Source organism: Scomber scombrus, chromosome 6 (genome assembly GCF_963691925.1).
Source record: "Scomber scombrus chromosome 6, fScoSco1.1, whole genome shotgun sequence".
In the NCBI taxonomy this organism is placed as follows: Eukaryota; Metazoa; Chordata; class Actinopteri; order Scombriformes; family Scombridae; genus Scomber; species Scomber scombrus.
The window spans coordinates 11,614,650-11,629,200 of NC_084975.1; the positions used below are offsets into that span (position 1 = coordinate 11,614,650).

General features: G+C 43.2%; 1 protein-coding gene across 1 annotated transcript in view; it reads right to left on the bottom strand.

The window, feature by feature from the left end:
• Positions 1-7,627, bottom strand: part of mob2a (MOB kinase activator 2a) — a 108,337-nt gene extending 100,710 nt beyond the window's left edge. The window contains exon 1 of the mRNA XM_062421301.1: positions 7,135-7,627. Within this exon, the coding sequence (XP_062277285.1) occupies positions 7,135-7,151 (17 nt within the window). The 5' untranslated portion in view covers positions 7,152-7,627. The remainder of the gene's footprint in view (positions 1-7,134) is intronic.
• Between the last annotated feature and the right edge of the window lie 6,924 nt (positions 7,628-14,551).

Here is a 14,551-nt window from a genome sequence, read left to right on the forward strand (position 1 = left end):
GTTGCACTGTACTCACACTGCATCTACTGTCCTTGGCATTTGAACCTCATCTTCACTTAAAAAAAAAATTTAAAAAGAGAGAAAAAACACCACTCCAAGAGTTTCCATCTCAAGCAGTCGCGGAAGTGCTTAATACTGATGTGCATTTGGACTCTGCAATTATCCACTTAATGCATATTCAGTGAAAGGCAAACTGCCGAGTCATTCTGGTATCACGTTTATTTCTCCCTGTCCCTGCCTCGAAGGAGAAAGGGAGGAGAAGACAAGGAGGCAGAAGCATCTCAGGAGACGAACCAGAGAGTGACTGTGTGTTCTTGTATCCAGGCTATTGCCTCCTCAAAAGACATTCAAAAGAACCTTTATATCTCCCTCAATGATGCACGCTGATGGCCTAAAAAAACAGCACTCCGTGATACAGTATTGTTACTTCGGGCCAGACGAAGGCTCACTTCATTCACTCAGACCTGCTGTTCACACACCGGCTAGTTCAAGTCCTCAAAGCAACATGACAGTACATTAACCAACGAACTACAGATTCTTGGATTTGTAGTTTGACATCCAGGGTCAGAAATTAGCACTAGCCAAACATTTGTAAAGTATGAAAATGGCAGGTAGATTTCAGACACAAAATAATGCCCGTCACTGGCTGGTTTCAAAAGTCAATATCCCACCATGTTTACATCACAAATGTGAAGATAGTAATAGTTTGGTCCGCTGGAGCTGCTAGTCGTGGTTGTTACTAGATCAGCTACTCGCTCTGGGTGTCACCTTCCTGTGAAACCTGAAGTCGACACCTGAACTATGACAGCTGAGCTTTCACGATGTGGCGACGGCACCCCGCTGCTCACTTTTCGATCTTTTGAGCTACTGGGGGGAAAAAGTAGAGCATTACACCGGTCCCAAAATAACGCAGCAGCCTTGATGAGCAGTGAACACCGCCAAAAGTCAAAGGAGGGGACTGATGTCAGAGAGGGGGGTGGGGGGGCTGAGGACTTGTTTGTTTAGACTCAGCCCCTCCAGCTTTGCTTTCCACTGTTTTCCTTCCTCCGTCTCTCACGCAAAGACACATGAAGCCTGCACTCAAAATCAGCATGATAAGATAATACTACTCGACATATAGGCTATCTCCCTATGTGCTCGGTTCGGAATGCAGCTAACACCCCGCTAGCTTTTTGTCGTTAAACATTTCTCATAGAGGGCTGAGGCTGCCCTGGGCCTGTACAACGCTGCTCTGCTCTCTACGACTCAACAGTCCAGCTCAGGCAGCAGCCAAGCACGCAAACGTCTCTGCAAATCAGTGTCCCAAGAGAGCGAGGTGGTGGGGTAGGGTGGGGGCAGCGGGGGATTAAAGGGAGAGATAAAGACAGATAGAAAAGGAGAAACAAGCTAGGCCAGAGAGTCAAAGGCAGTGAAAGTAACTAAAATGCCCTTTGTGGAAAGTAAACAAACCAACCACTCTTCTCGTCATACAGCCAATCTGTCAGCATATCATAGCCTGTAGCCCGCCTCTAAGGCCCAGGCCAAGACCTCCAGGCTCCATCAGGGCAGCATGGAGTTAACCTGAGCTTGACCTGGAAGTCGAGGCAAATAAACCAATGATCAGAAAAATATGAATCCCTGTTCAGTTCACTGCAATCCAATAGAAAGCCCTTTAATATGTTGGTGTTGATTTTCGTGTTTGATTGAAGGGGTCAAATAGCTCCAGTTTCAAAAGGGTTCGAGGGGGCGAAATGGAGGGTGACACATCATTATTTCAATGTACACAATTAAACAGTTTGATAAACGGTTGAACTTGAGCATTGACCCTTGTGTAAAAGGACTGATGTGAATCAGTGTTATTTTTCTCAACATTGGGTGCTGTGGGGAGCCGATGTGTGCTGTGAGATACTGGGCTAATTGCCACTCACAACACAAGGTGATTTTGTAAAACTACACCACGTTACTGTCATTAAAGATTTGGCTTGCTTACATGGTCTTTAAACTGTTGGCCTGGGCTGCCACGGCTGTGCAGCCATAAAGTAAATTTAGTGCCAGACACAATAAAATTGATGCTTCATAGAGAGGGATTCTTACTGTGGAAAGCCAACAGAAGCTGTCTTTACTGTAACAGTAACAAGCTAGTTAACAGCCCTCTCCCAGGCGGACACCCGAGTCACTCTGATAAGCTGACTGCTACAGAGCCCTCAGATCAGACCTAATAACCACACGCACTACCAAAGAAACACTGCAGACGATGGTGGAGCTGAAATAAAAGACAGCAAAACCAAACTCTGATGTAGTCTAGACCAAAAGCGACTAGGTGACAGTGTCGATTAGTTTCTGTTGTGGAGCAGGTGACTGCTTGGAGATGATGTCTGCTCGTCTGTCATAGCCTATTATCAGCACTGCATCTGCGGTGCGAGCAGCAGAACAGCCACCTGGGCTGTGCAATAGCATGTCTACGTGTGTCTACGTGTGTCTGCGTGCGTGTGGTGGAGATGGAGACGAGGCGCTGAGGTTGCATGAGGACAGGATTGTAGTGTGCAAAATCCCCATTGGGAACATCTACAATACCCAGACTGAAAACTAAAACCACCATCCCCCAAAATGCTACCATAGAGAATCTCACACATGGGTTCAGAGATTTGTTTATATGCAAATAGAAAGATTTGTGAGACTGATATTGACTTTTTTAAAAATGTGTTTGAAAGTCATTATTTCTGTTGACCATTTAATTGATTGCTCGGTTAAGACAGTCAATTTATTTTACTTCATATCTTAAAGGTTAGGATAACTGCTACACAGAAACACAGGACTCTGCTACATAATTGGATTATACTATGAGATTCATGTGATGGCCATCAGTTATTTTAAATGTTTCATCTTTAAACCCAATGCAACTTCAAACCACCATTAGAGACACAGTAGCAAAACTGAAACCTGGTCAGACGTTTCTCTCCACAGCTCCATCTGTGTCTTATAGTTTACTCATCTGCAAAAATTATGTGCATATTTTTGTATTTTTTATGCTTTTTAAAGAAAACCTATTGCATACTGCATATAGTGCATTATTTTTTTTTTTTTATCTTTGATGCTTTTTAAAAAGAAACTTTTAAAGATGTGAAGTGACTCAACTGGAAAGTTTCATGCTCATCTAGGTTAGAAATGGTCCAACGGCCAGTCACCCACCACAGACTGTTGTTGCAGTAACCCTGGGTACCAGATGTAAACCTACCACCTTCACCACTCTACTAATGAGTGAAGTCCGCAACAGGAAATTACAATGCACGTGGTTTTCCCTTCACACTATTGAACTTATAATACTGAAAGATGCTTTGCTCACGTTTACATGATTAACTGCTGAGCTCAAGACAATTTTCAGACTTGGACCACAATATGGTTTAGAAAACGTGAGAACAATCACACCAGCAAAAAGATAGTGTGAGACTGAAAGCACTTCTTTTTCTCATGTGAGCCACAGCAGTGACAATGAAGATTGTAAATATACAGTTGTGTATGTAGAGGAATTTCAACCTATATGCATTTTGTGTGAATTCCCCTTTACTATCTGCCATCACCTGACTGTGTATTTGCTTTTAATTTAATTTTTAGCAGACAATTTGACTGAAAAGACACTTTGATGGCTGCGGCATGTCAAAAATCTCCAAAAAAAATGACAAAGGATACTTGGCCCTTTTTTTTGCAGAAAAACAACACAATCCAAACAAAAACTGTCAAATTCGAGTCTAACAAACAGAAACATCATGCCTAACATTTGTTATCCATAAAGTGACAGGAGACAACGAGCATGGCCTTCTTCACTGAGTATCTATCATAGGATAAGTGGCATTCCACAAACGATGCAGAATAATGATACGCTGTCTGCATACCATTCAGTCACAGGTGATGCAGCCCGAGCTAAGTGTACACTAAGCCTGACTCTTGCTCAAGTCAGGCAGCCTAAAGCGTGCTCCACTTAGCCGCTCGCTGGAGTCTCCATTCTCTCGCTCTCTCTTCGTTCAGCATTACCGATCCATCACTCAAAAGCGAGGGGATTAAACATCTGTCAAAGCCTGCCCATTTCTACCCAGCAGGAAAAGACACATTTAGGCGTCGCGCACCTCCCCTGTGATTTAACAGCCTGTCTGACTCTGGATCCGGACAGATGAGGTCACTCAGCTCTAAAATAATGCAGTCGCTCTCTGTGCAAAATAAATACACAGACGCAGGCAGACTGCATCTAGTTTGCAACTATATTCAATACTCCCAAGATATGCTGAAGCTCCGGCTAAAACCACTGAAAAAATACATATTCTTGTGCATTTGTCACCCACCGTAAGCTCCTATATCATCATTTCTACACCTCCTTCCCTCAATCTATCCACCATTAGTAGGCTGTCATGGTGTTGTCATCTGCTACAGAAATTCATCTGATTCCCTGTGGAGCTTCCTCCTTCCTATCAATACTCTACCCCTTCCCCACACCTGCTAATTTCTTCCTTTTTTTCCTATTTCATATCCCCTCCCTCCATCCTCCCTCTCCCATCCATCAGTCAGGGAAAACGTGTCGTCTCCCATTTCTCCATCCCTGTGGATCACCCTGCCTTTCCCTCATCAGTCTCTTCTCTATCATTCATCACGCTCATCCTTCCTTTGTCTCCTCATTTGCACATTTCTCCCCAGATCCGCTGCTTTCACCACTCCATCTTTTTTTTCTTCAATCATCCTTGAGCTCTCTCTCTTCTCCCCACTTCCTCTCTCCATCGGTCCTGGCAGTGGCGTCCTTCACCCCGGGTCTGTATTCAGCGTGATTACACGCTTGGTTAACTCATTCATAGACTCCGTTCTGTCGGTGACGTACACTGGACGCATGCCTGCTCCCCTCTAATGCATTCAGCTCACACAGACACCTTCTCTGCATATACACAGTGCACAACATGCTTCTTTAGCATGAAGGTAAACACAATCTCACAACACACACACACACACGTCAGTCTTGGTCATTCGGAAGAAGTCCTGACAGAAATAACACATTATATTTGCATGACTTTACTTGCAATGCATAAAATATTTTAAGTTCATAAATGAGCATGACTCATTTTTTCTCTGAGGGCACTTGCAGGCTGACGCATCAACTTATTTAAAGGGTATCACGCTATAAAAAAAAAAAAAAGATTTCCTAAAAAAAAACAACTTTCCTAAAATGAACATGTCAATATCAGCTACATTTAGTATCATCCATGATAATCCTGACAAAGACACACAACGTCCCTCACTTTTTCCTCTTATCTGTTTCTTCGCTTTCCTCACCTCCTCTGACACTGAGACGTAACTGGGTGTTTCTCTTGAATTCCTAACAGATCACTGAGTTAAACCAGTTTAGGTCTGACAGCACCAACTATTGGGGCAAAACGTAATATATTACTTCATGTGAGTGACTGAGGGAAAAGGAAGAGAAGGACAAGATGTATAAATCACATTAACAGCTGAGAGGACTGATGCAACTTGGGACAAGTCAATGCAAGAGTCAGTTACAAAAAACAAAAAAAAACAGGAAAACAAGTATTAGTAGTGGCTAAAACCTGAGGGAAAAAACTGCAAGAAAGTGAAGAGAGAGTGAAGACCGTTGCATCATCTGGAAATTATGGCAGTTTGTGTGAATTAGGTAGGCACAGAAAAGCTGGTTGAAACATGAAAACACATAACATTTCTTAGGTCCATTTGCCATGATTGAATGAAATTTGTGGTTAAAAAAAGAAAAATTTGTGCTGAATCAAGCAATGCAGGAAAACTCAATTTTGTTCAGGAGTTATGAGTGAGAATGTTGCAAAAACTGAGCTAATTTTTCTTAACTGTCTGTCAAATTTCATTAAGCCTGCTGAGCCTTTCGTCACATATCCTTGTGAACTGAACACAGACAAATCCTCAGAGGCAGAGGTAATAGTTATCGAGGGACTGAATCGTTATCTCTCTCAGCCAAAATGACACAAAGTGAAGAAACACCCCTGACAGCAGGCCTCCTCCCTACTTCTGCCCTGCTCTGCTCTGCAATGTGCTGCAGCCGACCTGATAACCTGTCAGCAGAAAGACCAGCCTTGCTGCGAAGGTGTTAAAACACACCTTGGACTATGAGTCCCTTCTTTACTTACAGGCAAATATGACTTTATCATCCAGTGTCCTTAAGTTTGCATAACAATTACATAAGTAAATGCAAGATAACCCATCTGACTTGTTCTGAGGCAGAGGCTTTGAGAAGTAGTTCTATCACTTGTGTCCTAAATATAATGATCATAGCCATGAACCTGGGCTGTAAAGCAGGAGTCATGCAGAGACAGATGTGTGTCACCAAAACTCATGACTTAACAGCATCATCAGTTAGTGGCAGGTGTCACCTGCTCAACCAGGGCACAAAGTACACACAGCTTGTTTAAGCACCCAAAATCACTGTGATTCTCGCGTTGGAAACAAATGTTTATTGTGTGCTTTAGTTGAGCAACTCATTGCAACAGACCAACATCTGCGTTTTATTTATCCATCATCCTCTAAAGTGCCTGATTAACAAGCATAAGACTTATTTCTCTATCAATGAGCTCGTTGACACCGCAACCTCTGTTTTCCCCCAGAGATAATGTTAAGTTAGCACAAATTTGGTGAGTTAGCACGGCAGCTAACGTTAGTTCAAGTAAAAAGCAGCCAGTGAAAGCGCACCTTGCGCAGGAAATAAACTAAAACCGGGCACAGTCGCGTTAGCACGACTGACAGGCTGCTAACGTTAGCTATGTTAATCATACCTATAAATAATTTCTGTGTAGAGGCCAGTTTGTCTCTACGGAGATCTAATCTGGGCGCTGGCATTGCTGGCTAGTTAGCTGCAGGCCACACAGATGCCCACAAACACCGCCTGGCCCGGGGTAACATTAGGTCGCTTTATCGCTGCCAGCTTTTGCTACCAAGCTAGCTCCGCAGAGCTAGGCTAAGCTAGGCAACATGCTACCCGCTTATACAGCTAAATGAATGTGCTGAAGTGGAAATGAAACCGTGTCGACCGTCACAGTGCACCTGTGTAACACCGGCTGTGCGGCTGTCAGACACCGAGAGGCGGTTCAAAGACTGCGCAGTGGAGCCGTCACAGGAGAGTTAGCTGTCTGTACTCACCCCATCAACCAGTCCATGGTGCTTGTTTGGAGCTAGCTGTGCTAACGTTAGCTGGCAGGGGATAAATCCACCAGGAGCCGGAGGAGACGACCCCCACCCCCCCCCCCCCTTAGTTTATCCAGCTATCACCCTCTGCCCTGGCTGCCTGGTCCCCCGTCGCTATCCCCGGCCGGGGCCCGCGTCTCGCCGTTCAGACGCCGGTTCAACTTTGAGCGATTGTCCTTGTTTTGATCCTCAGCTTGCTCCGATCACGAAGTGTGGCAGCAACCACAGGCAGACGGATCAGTGTGTGTTGAGCGGGCAGCACTGAGTGACTTTGAGCACAGAGGAGAGCAGGGCAAGCGGCGCAGGTCCGCCTGGAGTCGCACTGTCCGGTGAGGCTGGTGAGTGTTTGGGATGCCGCTGATCAACCCGGTAACCTCTGTCATGAAGCCTTGTATGGCTGCCGTGCTAGCTGACAGCCTGAACCCCTGCTGGAGCCGCTGCTGCTGCTGCTTTCTGAGCCAGTCTAAAATCGGAGTCCGGAAGTAAACAGACCCGACCCACTCTGTCTCTCCTGTGCGTAAAATGCGCTGCACGCAGGACTGGATGAACATGCAGTGGGATATGTAGTTAGCAAGCTTAAAAAAGTTCATTTTGATAGACATTTGCCATTCATCATTTCAATGGGAAGATTACATCCACTGTTCAATCGAGTTGGAGAGTAGCACATTAGTTATAACAGGAACCCAAAGACAAATATGAGGGGTCACCAAATCATTTAAGGGATAAATAAAAAATATGTTATTAGAATATGTTATTTTTTTCTCTCAGTTTCCTTGTGAAATCCCGAGCATTGGTGGCAGTGCTGTGGCATCCATGATTTCACACGAACAAGAGCCAAAACTATGAGGAGGCTAAGAGAAAAAAAACCCTCCAGCATTTATTTTTCTTTATCCCATCAATCTGGACACTTTCACCTCTTCCGACCTCTAAAATTCCTTACAGTGAGATAGATCTGGGAGGCTCTGTAAGGTTTATAGAGGTACCATGTGTCAAAATGCAAAAAGCTTTTGAGGCTGATCGTTTTATTCCAGCTCTGGAGGCTCCGCTGGTATATAATGAAGCTGTCATATGTAGTCTGCTATGTGTCACTGTACTTGATGGGAACTTGGAGACGACAGAGGATGGTTAGTGGGGGTCAAAAGAAGCTATTTTGGCTCTCAGCCCACCAGTTAATCTGTCCACGTCATTGCCTTTAGTATGGCCTACTGTAGTTTTCATCATTATAAAGTATGAAGCAGAAATAACCCTTCAGACAACCCAGAGAAATGTCTTCAGAGGCCATATTTCTCAGTTGGAGGGTGTCCATGTGCACTGACCTCTCGTCGTGACCTTTTGCAGCCAGCAGGGCAGTTACAGTGATGAACAATGTATCACTGGCTAAATTATTATATAAGCCTACTGTTCTGCTTGTTCTCAGAAACAAGCTGTCCTCAGACAAAATAAACTGTGTTTTATTTCTAGTGAGGAGTTATATTATGTGCACCCCTGCTTGCCATTGCACACTTCATTCATTCAGGCACTCAATTAAAACAGATCTTTCTATACATTCACATTGTAAACTGGATATGTTTGACTTTTTGCAGCCCTACAAAGAAATATGTAAAATATTAACACAGGATACATAGAAGAAGATATTTTTTAACTTAAATAAAAAAACTAAAACTGCTTTAGTGACCATACAGGACACATAGAGCCCCTGAATTATGTGTCTTTTCAGTTTGTCAGCTCTATTTTGGCACAGGAATATATTCCATCTCATAATTGATCATATGCCCCGGCCTTAACCCCCTACCCTTGTCCATGCACTCTAAAGCTTTTAATAGCCCTTTTCCCTTTCTCCATTCCCTGCTCTCTTTTCACCCATTTTCATCTTTAAGAAACCATCAATCAGACAGATGCAGTTTTGCTTGTGGACCACGGTATGGGATCAATATGTACTTTGCCCTGCAAAAATGACTGGTCTCCTCTCCTGTCTGGCCCTCTCTCAGAGACCACTAGAGTAAGATGTATTGTCGTCATCAAGTCCTAACACTCCTCTCTTCCTCCTCCTCCTTTTTATATCTCACCCTCTCCTCCTTCCTTTCCTCTCCCCATGCTTCACCCTGCATCCTCAGGCTTCTATAAATAACAGTTGCACACAGGCGACAGAGAGGGCATTGAGAATAGGAGCCCTGTTAACAGGAGGCAGAGATACACGATTGGCTCCTAGACGATCCAGCGCCCTGATGGAAACCAATCAGCTAAGTGAGGGGCGGAGTTACAGAAATGATTGACACCAGCCTGGTGTAATGCTCAAGTTTGATGTAATGTCATAAACAGCCATACGGTGGCAGTGTGGGATTCTTGTTGTGCAAACACTGGACACAACATATTCTCAATTTTACAATTAGTCCCACTGTTCAAGGACAAAAGTGAAAGTGAACACAGACAGAGTCTCTGTTAGAGATGCAGCAATCACAGTTTTTCTGTCCTGTAGATTCCAGTGCTTGACTTTTTATTTGACACAAGACTTTATTTTCTATTTTAGTTTAAAACCTGTTCACTCTGTTTAGTGTGGAAGTGATTAGGATGATTCTTACATGTGTACGGTAACATTACAGTGTAACTACTGTGATGTATTGTAACTATGTCACAGCGACAGTGAGTATGAAACAATCTTTCATTGGTTGGCTCATATTTTCTTATATAATATTTGCATTTTTTCTTAATGATTACATTTAAGCCAATTATTTAATATCATAGCATATCTCTACAGCTTTACAACTCTCATGTTGCCTTTGACAACAGTATTTCATTTATTTACCTCAAGTCAAATCCAAATATGCAGACAGTTTTGGTTATACGTGTCCAGATTTGACATATCTTTTGCATCCATCTCAATCCAAAAGAGATAATGGAATATTGTTTGTGAGGCTCAGTGTATATATTACATTTTTAAACTGCCAGCAGCAACATTTCTGAACAGAGACGGTGTCCCAGTTACTGTGCTTAATCCACAGACCTCACTGTCTTTCTACTGAATAAACAGTCCATCTGAAAACAATTGACAGCGTGTTTTGTGGATTATCCAGAGAAATTGGGACACAGTTTCAGGAAAAAGATGTGTTTTTGTCATTTGGGTCAACCAACCTTTGGTACAAATAGGTTTTTGCCATGTCAAGACATTGGACATGTCACAGTGGGAAAAGCACAGGTGTAAATAATAAAGTTAGTGACAGCTGATTTCCTTTTAGCTGGTTCAGATTCAGGTTCCTGGTATTGTACGTGCTGGCAAACTGTCGCACTGTCATTACTTACTGGGACACTTGAATAAAACTGTCATGGTTAATGTTATTAGAAACACCTGTGCTTTGTCTACTATGACAAGTAACAATGTTTGCTATGAAAAGGGCCTTTTGGAAGGTCTTTTTCATTAGAAATCATCTCAAATCATTGTGCTTTGCTCAAGAGCAGATGGCAGGACCTACTATCTTTTATTTTTAGCAGTTACAGTCTCTCTAATACCCTTCATGAACTCTTTTTGACACTCTCACATTTTATAATAATAATAATAATAATAATAATGCATTTTATTTAAAGGCGCCTTTCAAAGCACTCAAGGACACCTTACAAGGCACAAAAACACGACAACAGTACATCAAACAATAAAAATCAGGTAAATTTTAGTGCAAAGATAAAGAAATAAATATGAATGTGGCTATAAAGTGCATCAGTGCAACAAATAAGCAAGAACATGATTGCATAGTTAGTGTGAGACAGAGTATGCCACTCTGAATAAGTGCGTTTTCAGGCGGGATTTAAAGGTGGAAACAGAGTCCGAAGTGAAAATGTCTGGTGGGAGAGAGTTCCAAAGGCGGGGGGCAGATCGGCTGAAAGCTCTTGACCCCATGGTAGTTAAGTTGGCAGATGGGGCAAAGAGCTGGTTGGCGGAGGAAGATCGGAGAGTTCGGGAGGGTGTGTAGATGTGAATAAGTTCCGAGAGATATGATGGTGCCAGGTTATGAAGGATCTTGTAAGTGAGGAGTAGAATCTTAAAGTCAATGCGGGATTTGATAGGAAGCCAATGAAGTTGCTGCAGGGCAGGAGTGATGTGTTCAATAGAGGCGGTCCTGGTAATGATACGGGCGGCCGTGTTCTGTACCAGCTGGAGTTTGTGAAGAGATTTCCGCGGAAGACCAAAGAGGAGAGCGTTACAGTAGTCCAGACGGGATGTGATCAGGGTGTTTACCAGGATGCAGGTTGGTGAAAGTGAGGGACGGAGACGGTTGATGTTCCGTAGATGGAAGTAGGCAGTCCGAGTAACGTTATTGATGTGGGCTTCGAAAGATAATGTGCTGTCCAGGATAACACCCAGGCTCTTTACCTGATGTGATGTAGGAACAGTGGAATTGTCAATGGACATGGAGAAAGTGTTGAGTGTTGCTAGGGATCTGGTACCAATGAAGAGGACCTCAGTTTTTTCGCCGTTGAGTTTAAATAAGTTGAGTGAGAGCCATGATTTAATTTCCAGTAAGCAATCCGATAGGGCGATGGGTGGCAGAGTGGAAGAAGGCTTAGTGGAAAGATATAGTTGGGTATCATCAGCGTAACAATGGAATTGAATGTCAAATTTCCTGAGAATATGACCAAGAGGTAGAAGATAAATAATGAACAGGAGGGGGTCAAGGACAGAGCCCTGGGGAACACCACTAGAGACTGGGGAGGAGCCGGATCTCAGGTTCTTAAGTTGAACAAACTGTGTGCGGCCAGAGAGATATGATCGGAACCAGGCCAGAGGGATGTCAGTGATTCCAATGGAGGATAACCTGTCCAGGAGGATGTCGTGGGAGACAGTGTCAAAAGCTGCGCTCAGGTCGAGGAGAACCAGAATGGAGAGAAGTCCAGAGTCAGATGCCATCAGGAGGTCATTGGTGATTTTCACTAGTGCTCTCTCGGTGCTGTGAAGGGGACGGAAGCCAGACTGAAATTGTTCATAGAGTTTATTGTCGGATAGGTGGGTGTGGAGCTGGGCTGCAACAGTTCTTTCCAGAATTTTGGAGAGAAATGGCAGGTTTGAGATGGGTCGGAAGTTGTTCATATGGAGAGGAGGCATATCATTCGGATCAGTGCCAGGTTTCTTGAGTGTTGGTGTTATTGCAGCAGTCTTTAGTGATGCTGGGACAACACCAGAGGTCAGTGAGGAATGAATGATGTCGGTTATTAACGCGCATAGGGCAGGTAGGCAGATTTTTACCAGGTGGGTAGGTAGAGGGTCAAACTGGCAGGTAGATGGCTTGGATTTATGAATGAGACCAGTTATTTCAGAAACAGTTGGCAGTGTAAAGCTGGCGAGCGGAGAGCTGAAGGACGATGTAGGCCAAGAGTGCGGAGAGGATGCAGAGTTATTTGAAGCAGTCAGTGTCTGGTGGATATTCTCAATTTTGGCATTGAAGAAGGTCATGAAGGCATCACACTTTGCGACTGTGAGTAAGTGAGATGGCAGAGCGTCAGGAGGTTTCAGAATATTGTTGATAGTTGAAAATAAGGCTCTGGTGTTCCCATCAGCTGTCCTGATTAAGGTTGAGTAGTATGTGGTCTTGGTTGAAGAAAGAGCATCCTTGTATTGAAGTATGTGATTATAATACATTTCTTTGTGAACTGCAAGGTCGGTTTTTGCATAGAGGCGCTCCAATCGAGCGCCTCTATGCGCTCGATTGGACATACTTCTATTACCCAATCCATGACAGCACTTCAGCATGACTTCCTGATCAGTCTGGAATGACCAAAGATGAACTATTGTATGTTTACCTCTTACAAGGATAAGGACATAACCCGCAGTCTGTTGTCAGAGGGGCGGCTGGTGCCAGAGATGTGCTCTGTGGGAAAATGAGCCGGGCTCTGGTCAGGTGCTTGTCTGAGTTAGCCAAAGTCACTTCCTGAAATCCATCCACTCGTCAATAATGAGCAATCCAGGGGTCGATATGTTCCCATTCCACAGCATCCCGACTGCTGCAGAGAGATCCACGTCAGTTCCCCATGTATGTGTTGTTGATTGAACTTGACATTGTAGTTTGCAGTGTTGTTGCCGATTGTGTGTTATGAACTGTAGATTATGTATAGAATGCAGGGGAATGACAAAATCATTTTCACAGCAGGTGTTTTGTCTTGTCAAAGCATGGGTGTAACTATTGACATTAATGATGACATCTGGCACACATGCATATTATCGCCGCCATGGAGATGAGACACCTAAATGGAACGCAGCCATTGTTAATGTTATTCATTGCACCTGTTATTTTTATAATACAGAAAGTCAACATATCTGCAATTAATTAATTGCAGTTAATAACAGAGTCAACAGCACATTATCTGAATATGCAACAATGTGAAATTTGAAGAAAGAGTATGAATAATGTCAATTAATATTTATTTGGGTTTATTTTTATAAGGAGATTCATAAAAGAGTTCTAGTTTGTTTGGTTGTTAAAATGATGCAGTTTGAAAATGTCACTCTGACAGTCAATTTTTGCAGTGAAGGCACTATATAGGAAGTGAACGCATCCACTTTAGAACAGTGGAGAACTTTGTAACCCTTCTTATGTGAACTGTAAATACAATATTTGTATATAAATGCAGTATGCTCCCATCAAACTCATAGTCTTTGCTTAGAAGATTACGTTTATGCCATCATCTCTACACATGAGCTTTAATGGTTGTGTGGAGAGTGACTTATACCCTGCTGAGAAATTGCAGTTTACTAGTCAGTATGATACACGCACACTCCCTCCACACTCCCTCCACACACACACACACACACACACACACACACACACACACACACACACACACACACACACACACACACACACACACACACACACACACACACACACACACACACACACACACACACACACACTTTTGTTGTTGTATTATCAAGATTAGAAAAAGAAACCTAAGAAACCTGACCACAGCCTTTTTATTTGGCTAAACATATCTTACTATCTATGTTTTTTTAATTTTCTTGGATCAGAAATAGAGCAGGCTAGCAAAAACCACACACACACACGCACACACACACACACACACACACACACACACACCACATACCTATAGATCAGCTTGGTGCTGCTGGTATTGGCTGCGGCATGACTGATATGATTTATTCATAGCTGGCAGCAGTAACTCAAAAAGCCATTAGGAGGCATTAAAACAGAGACGCCACACATTACTCTTGCATGAATAATAAATATTTAATAGATGCAATGAGGAGTGTGTGAGCATGTATGTGTGTGTGTGTGTCTATGTATTGATTTACATTACACAACAACTAGATGTGACATTTGTTTTGTAGCACCAGAAAGATGATTTTATGCACACATAAAACTACAAC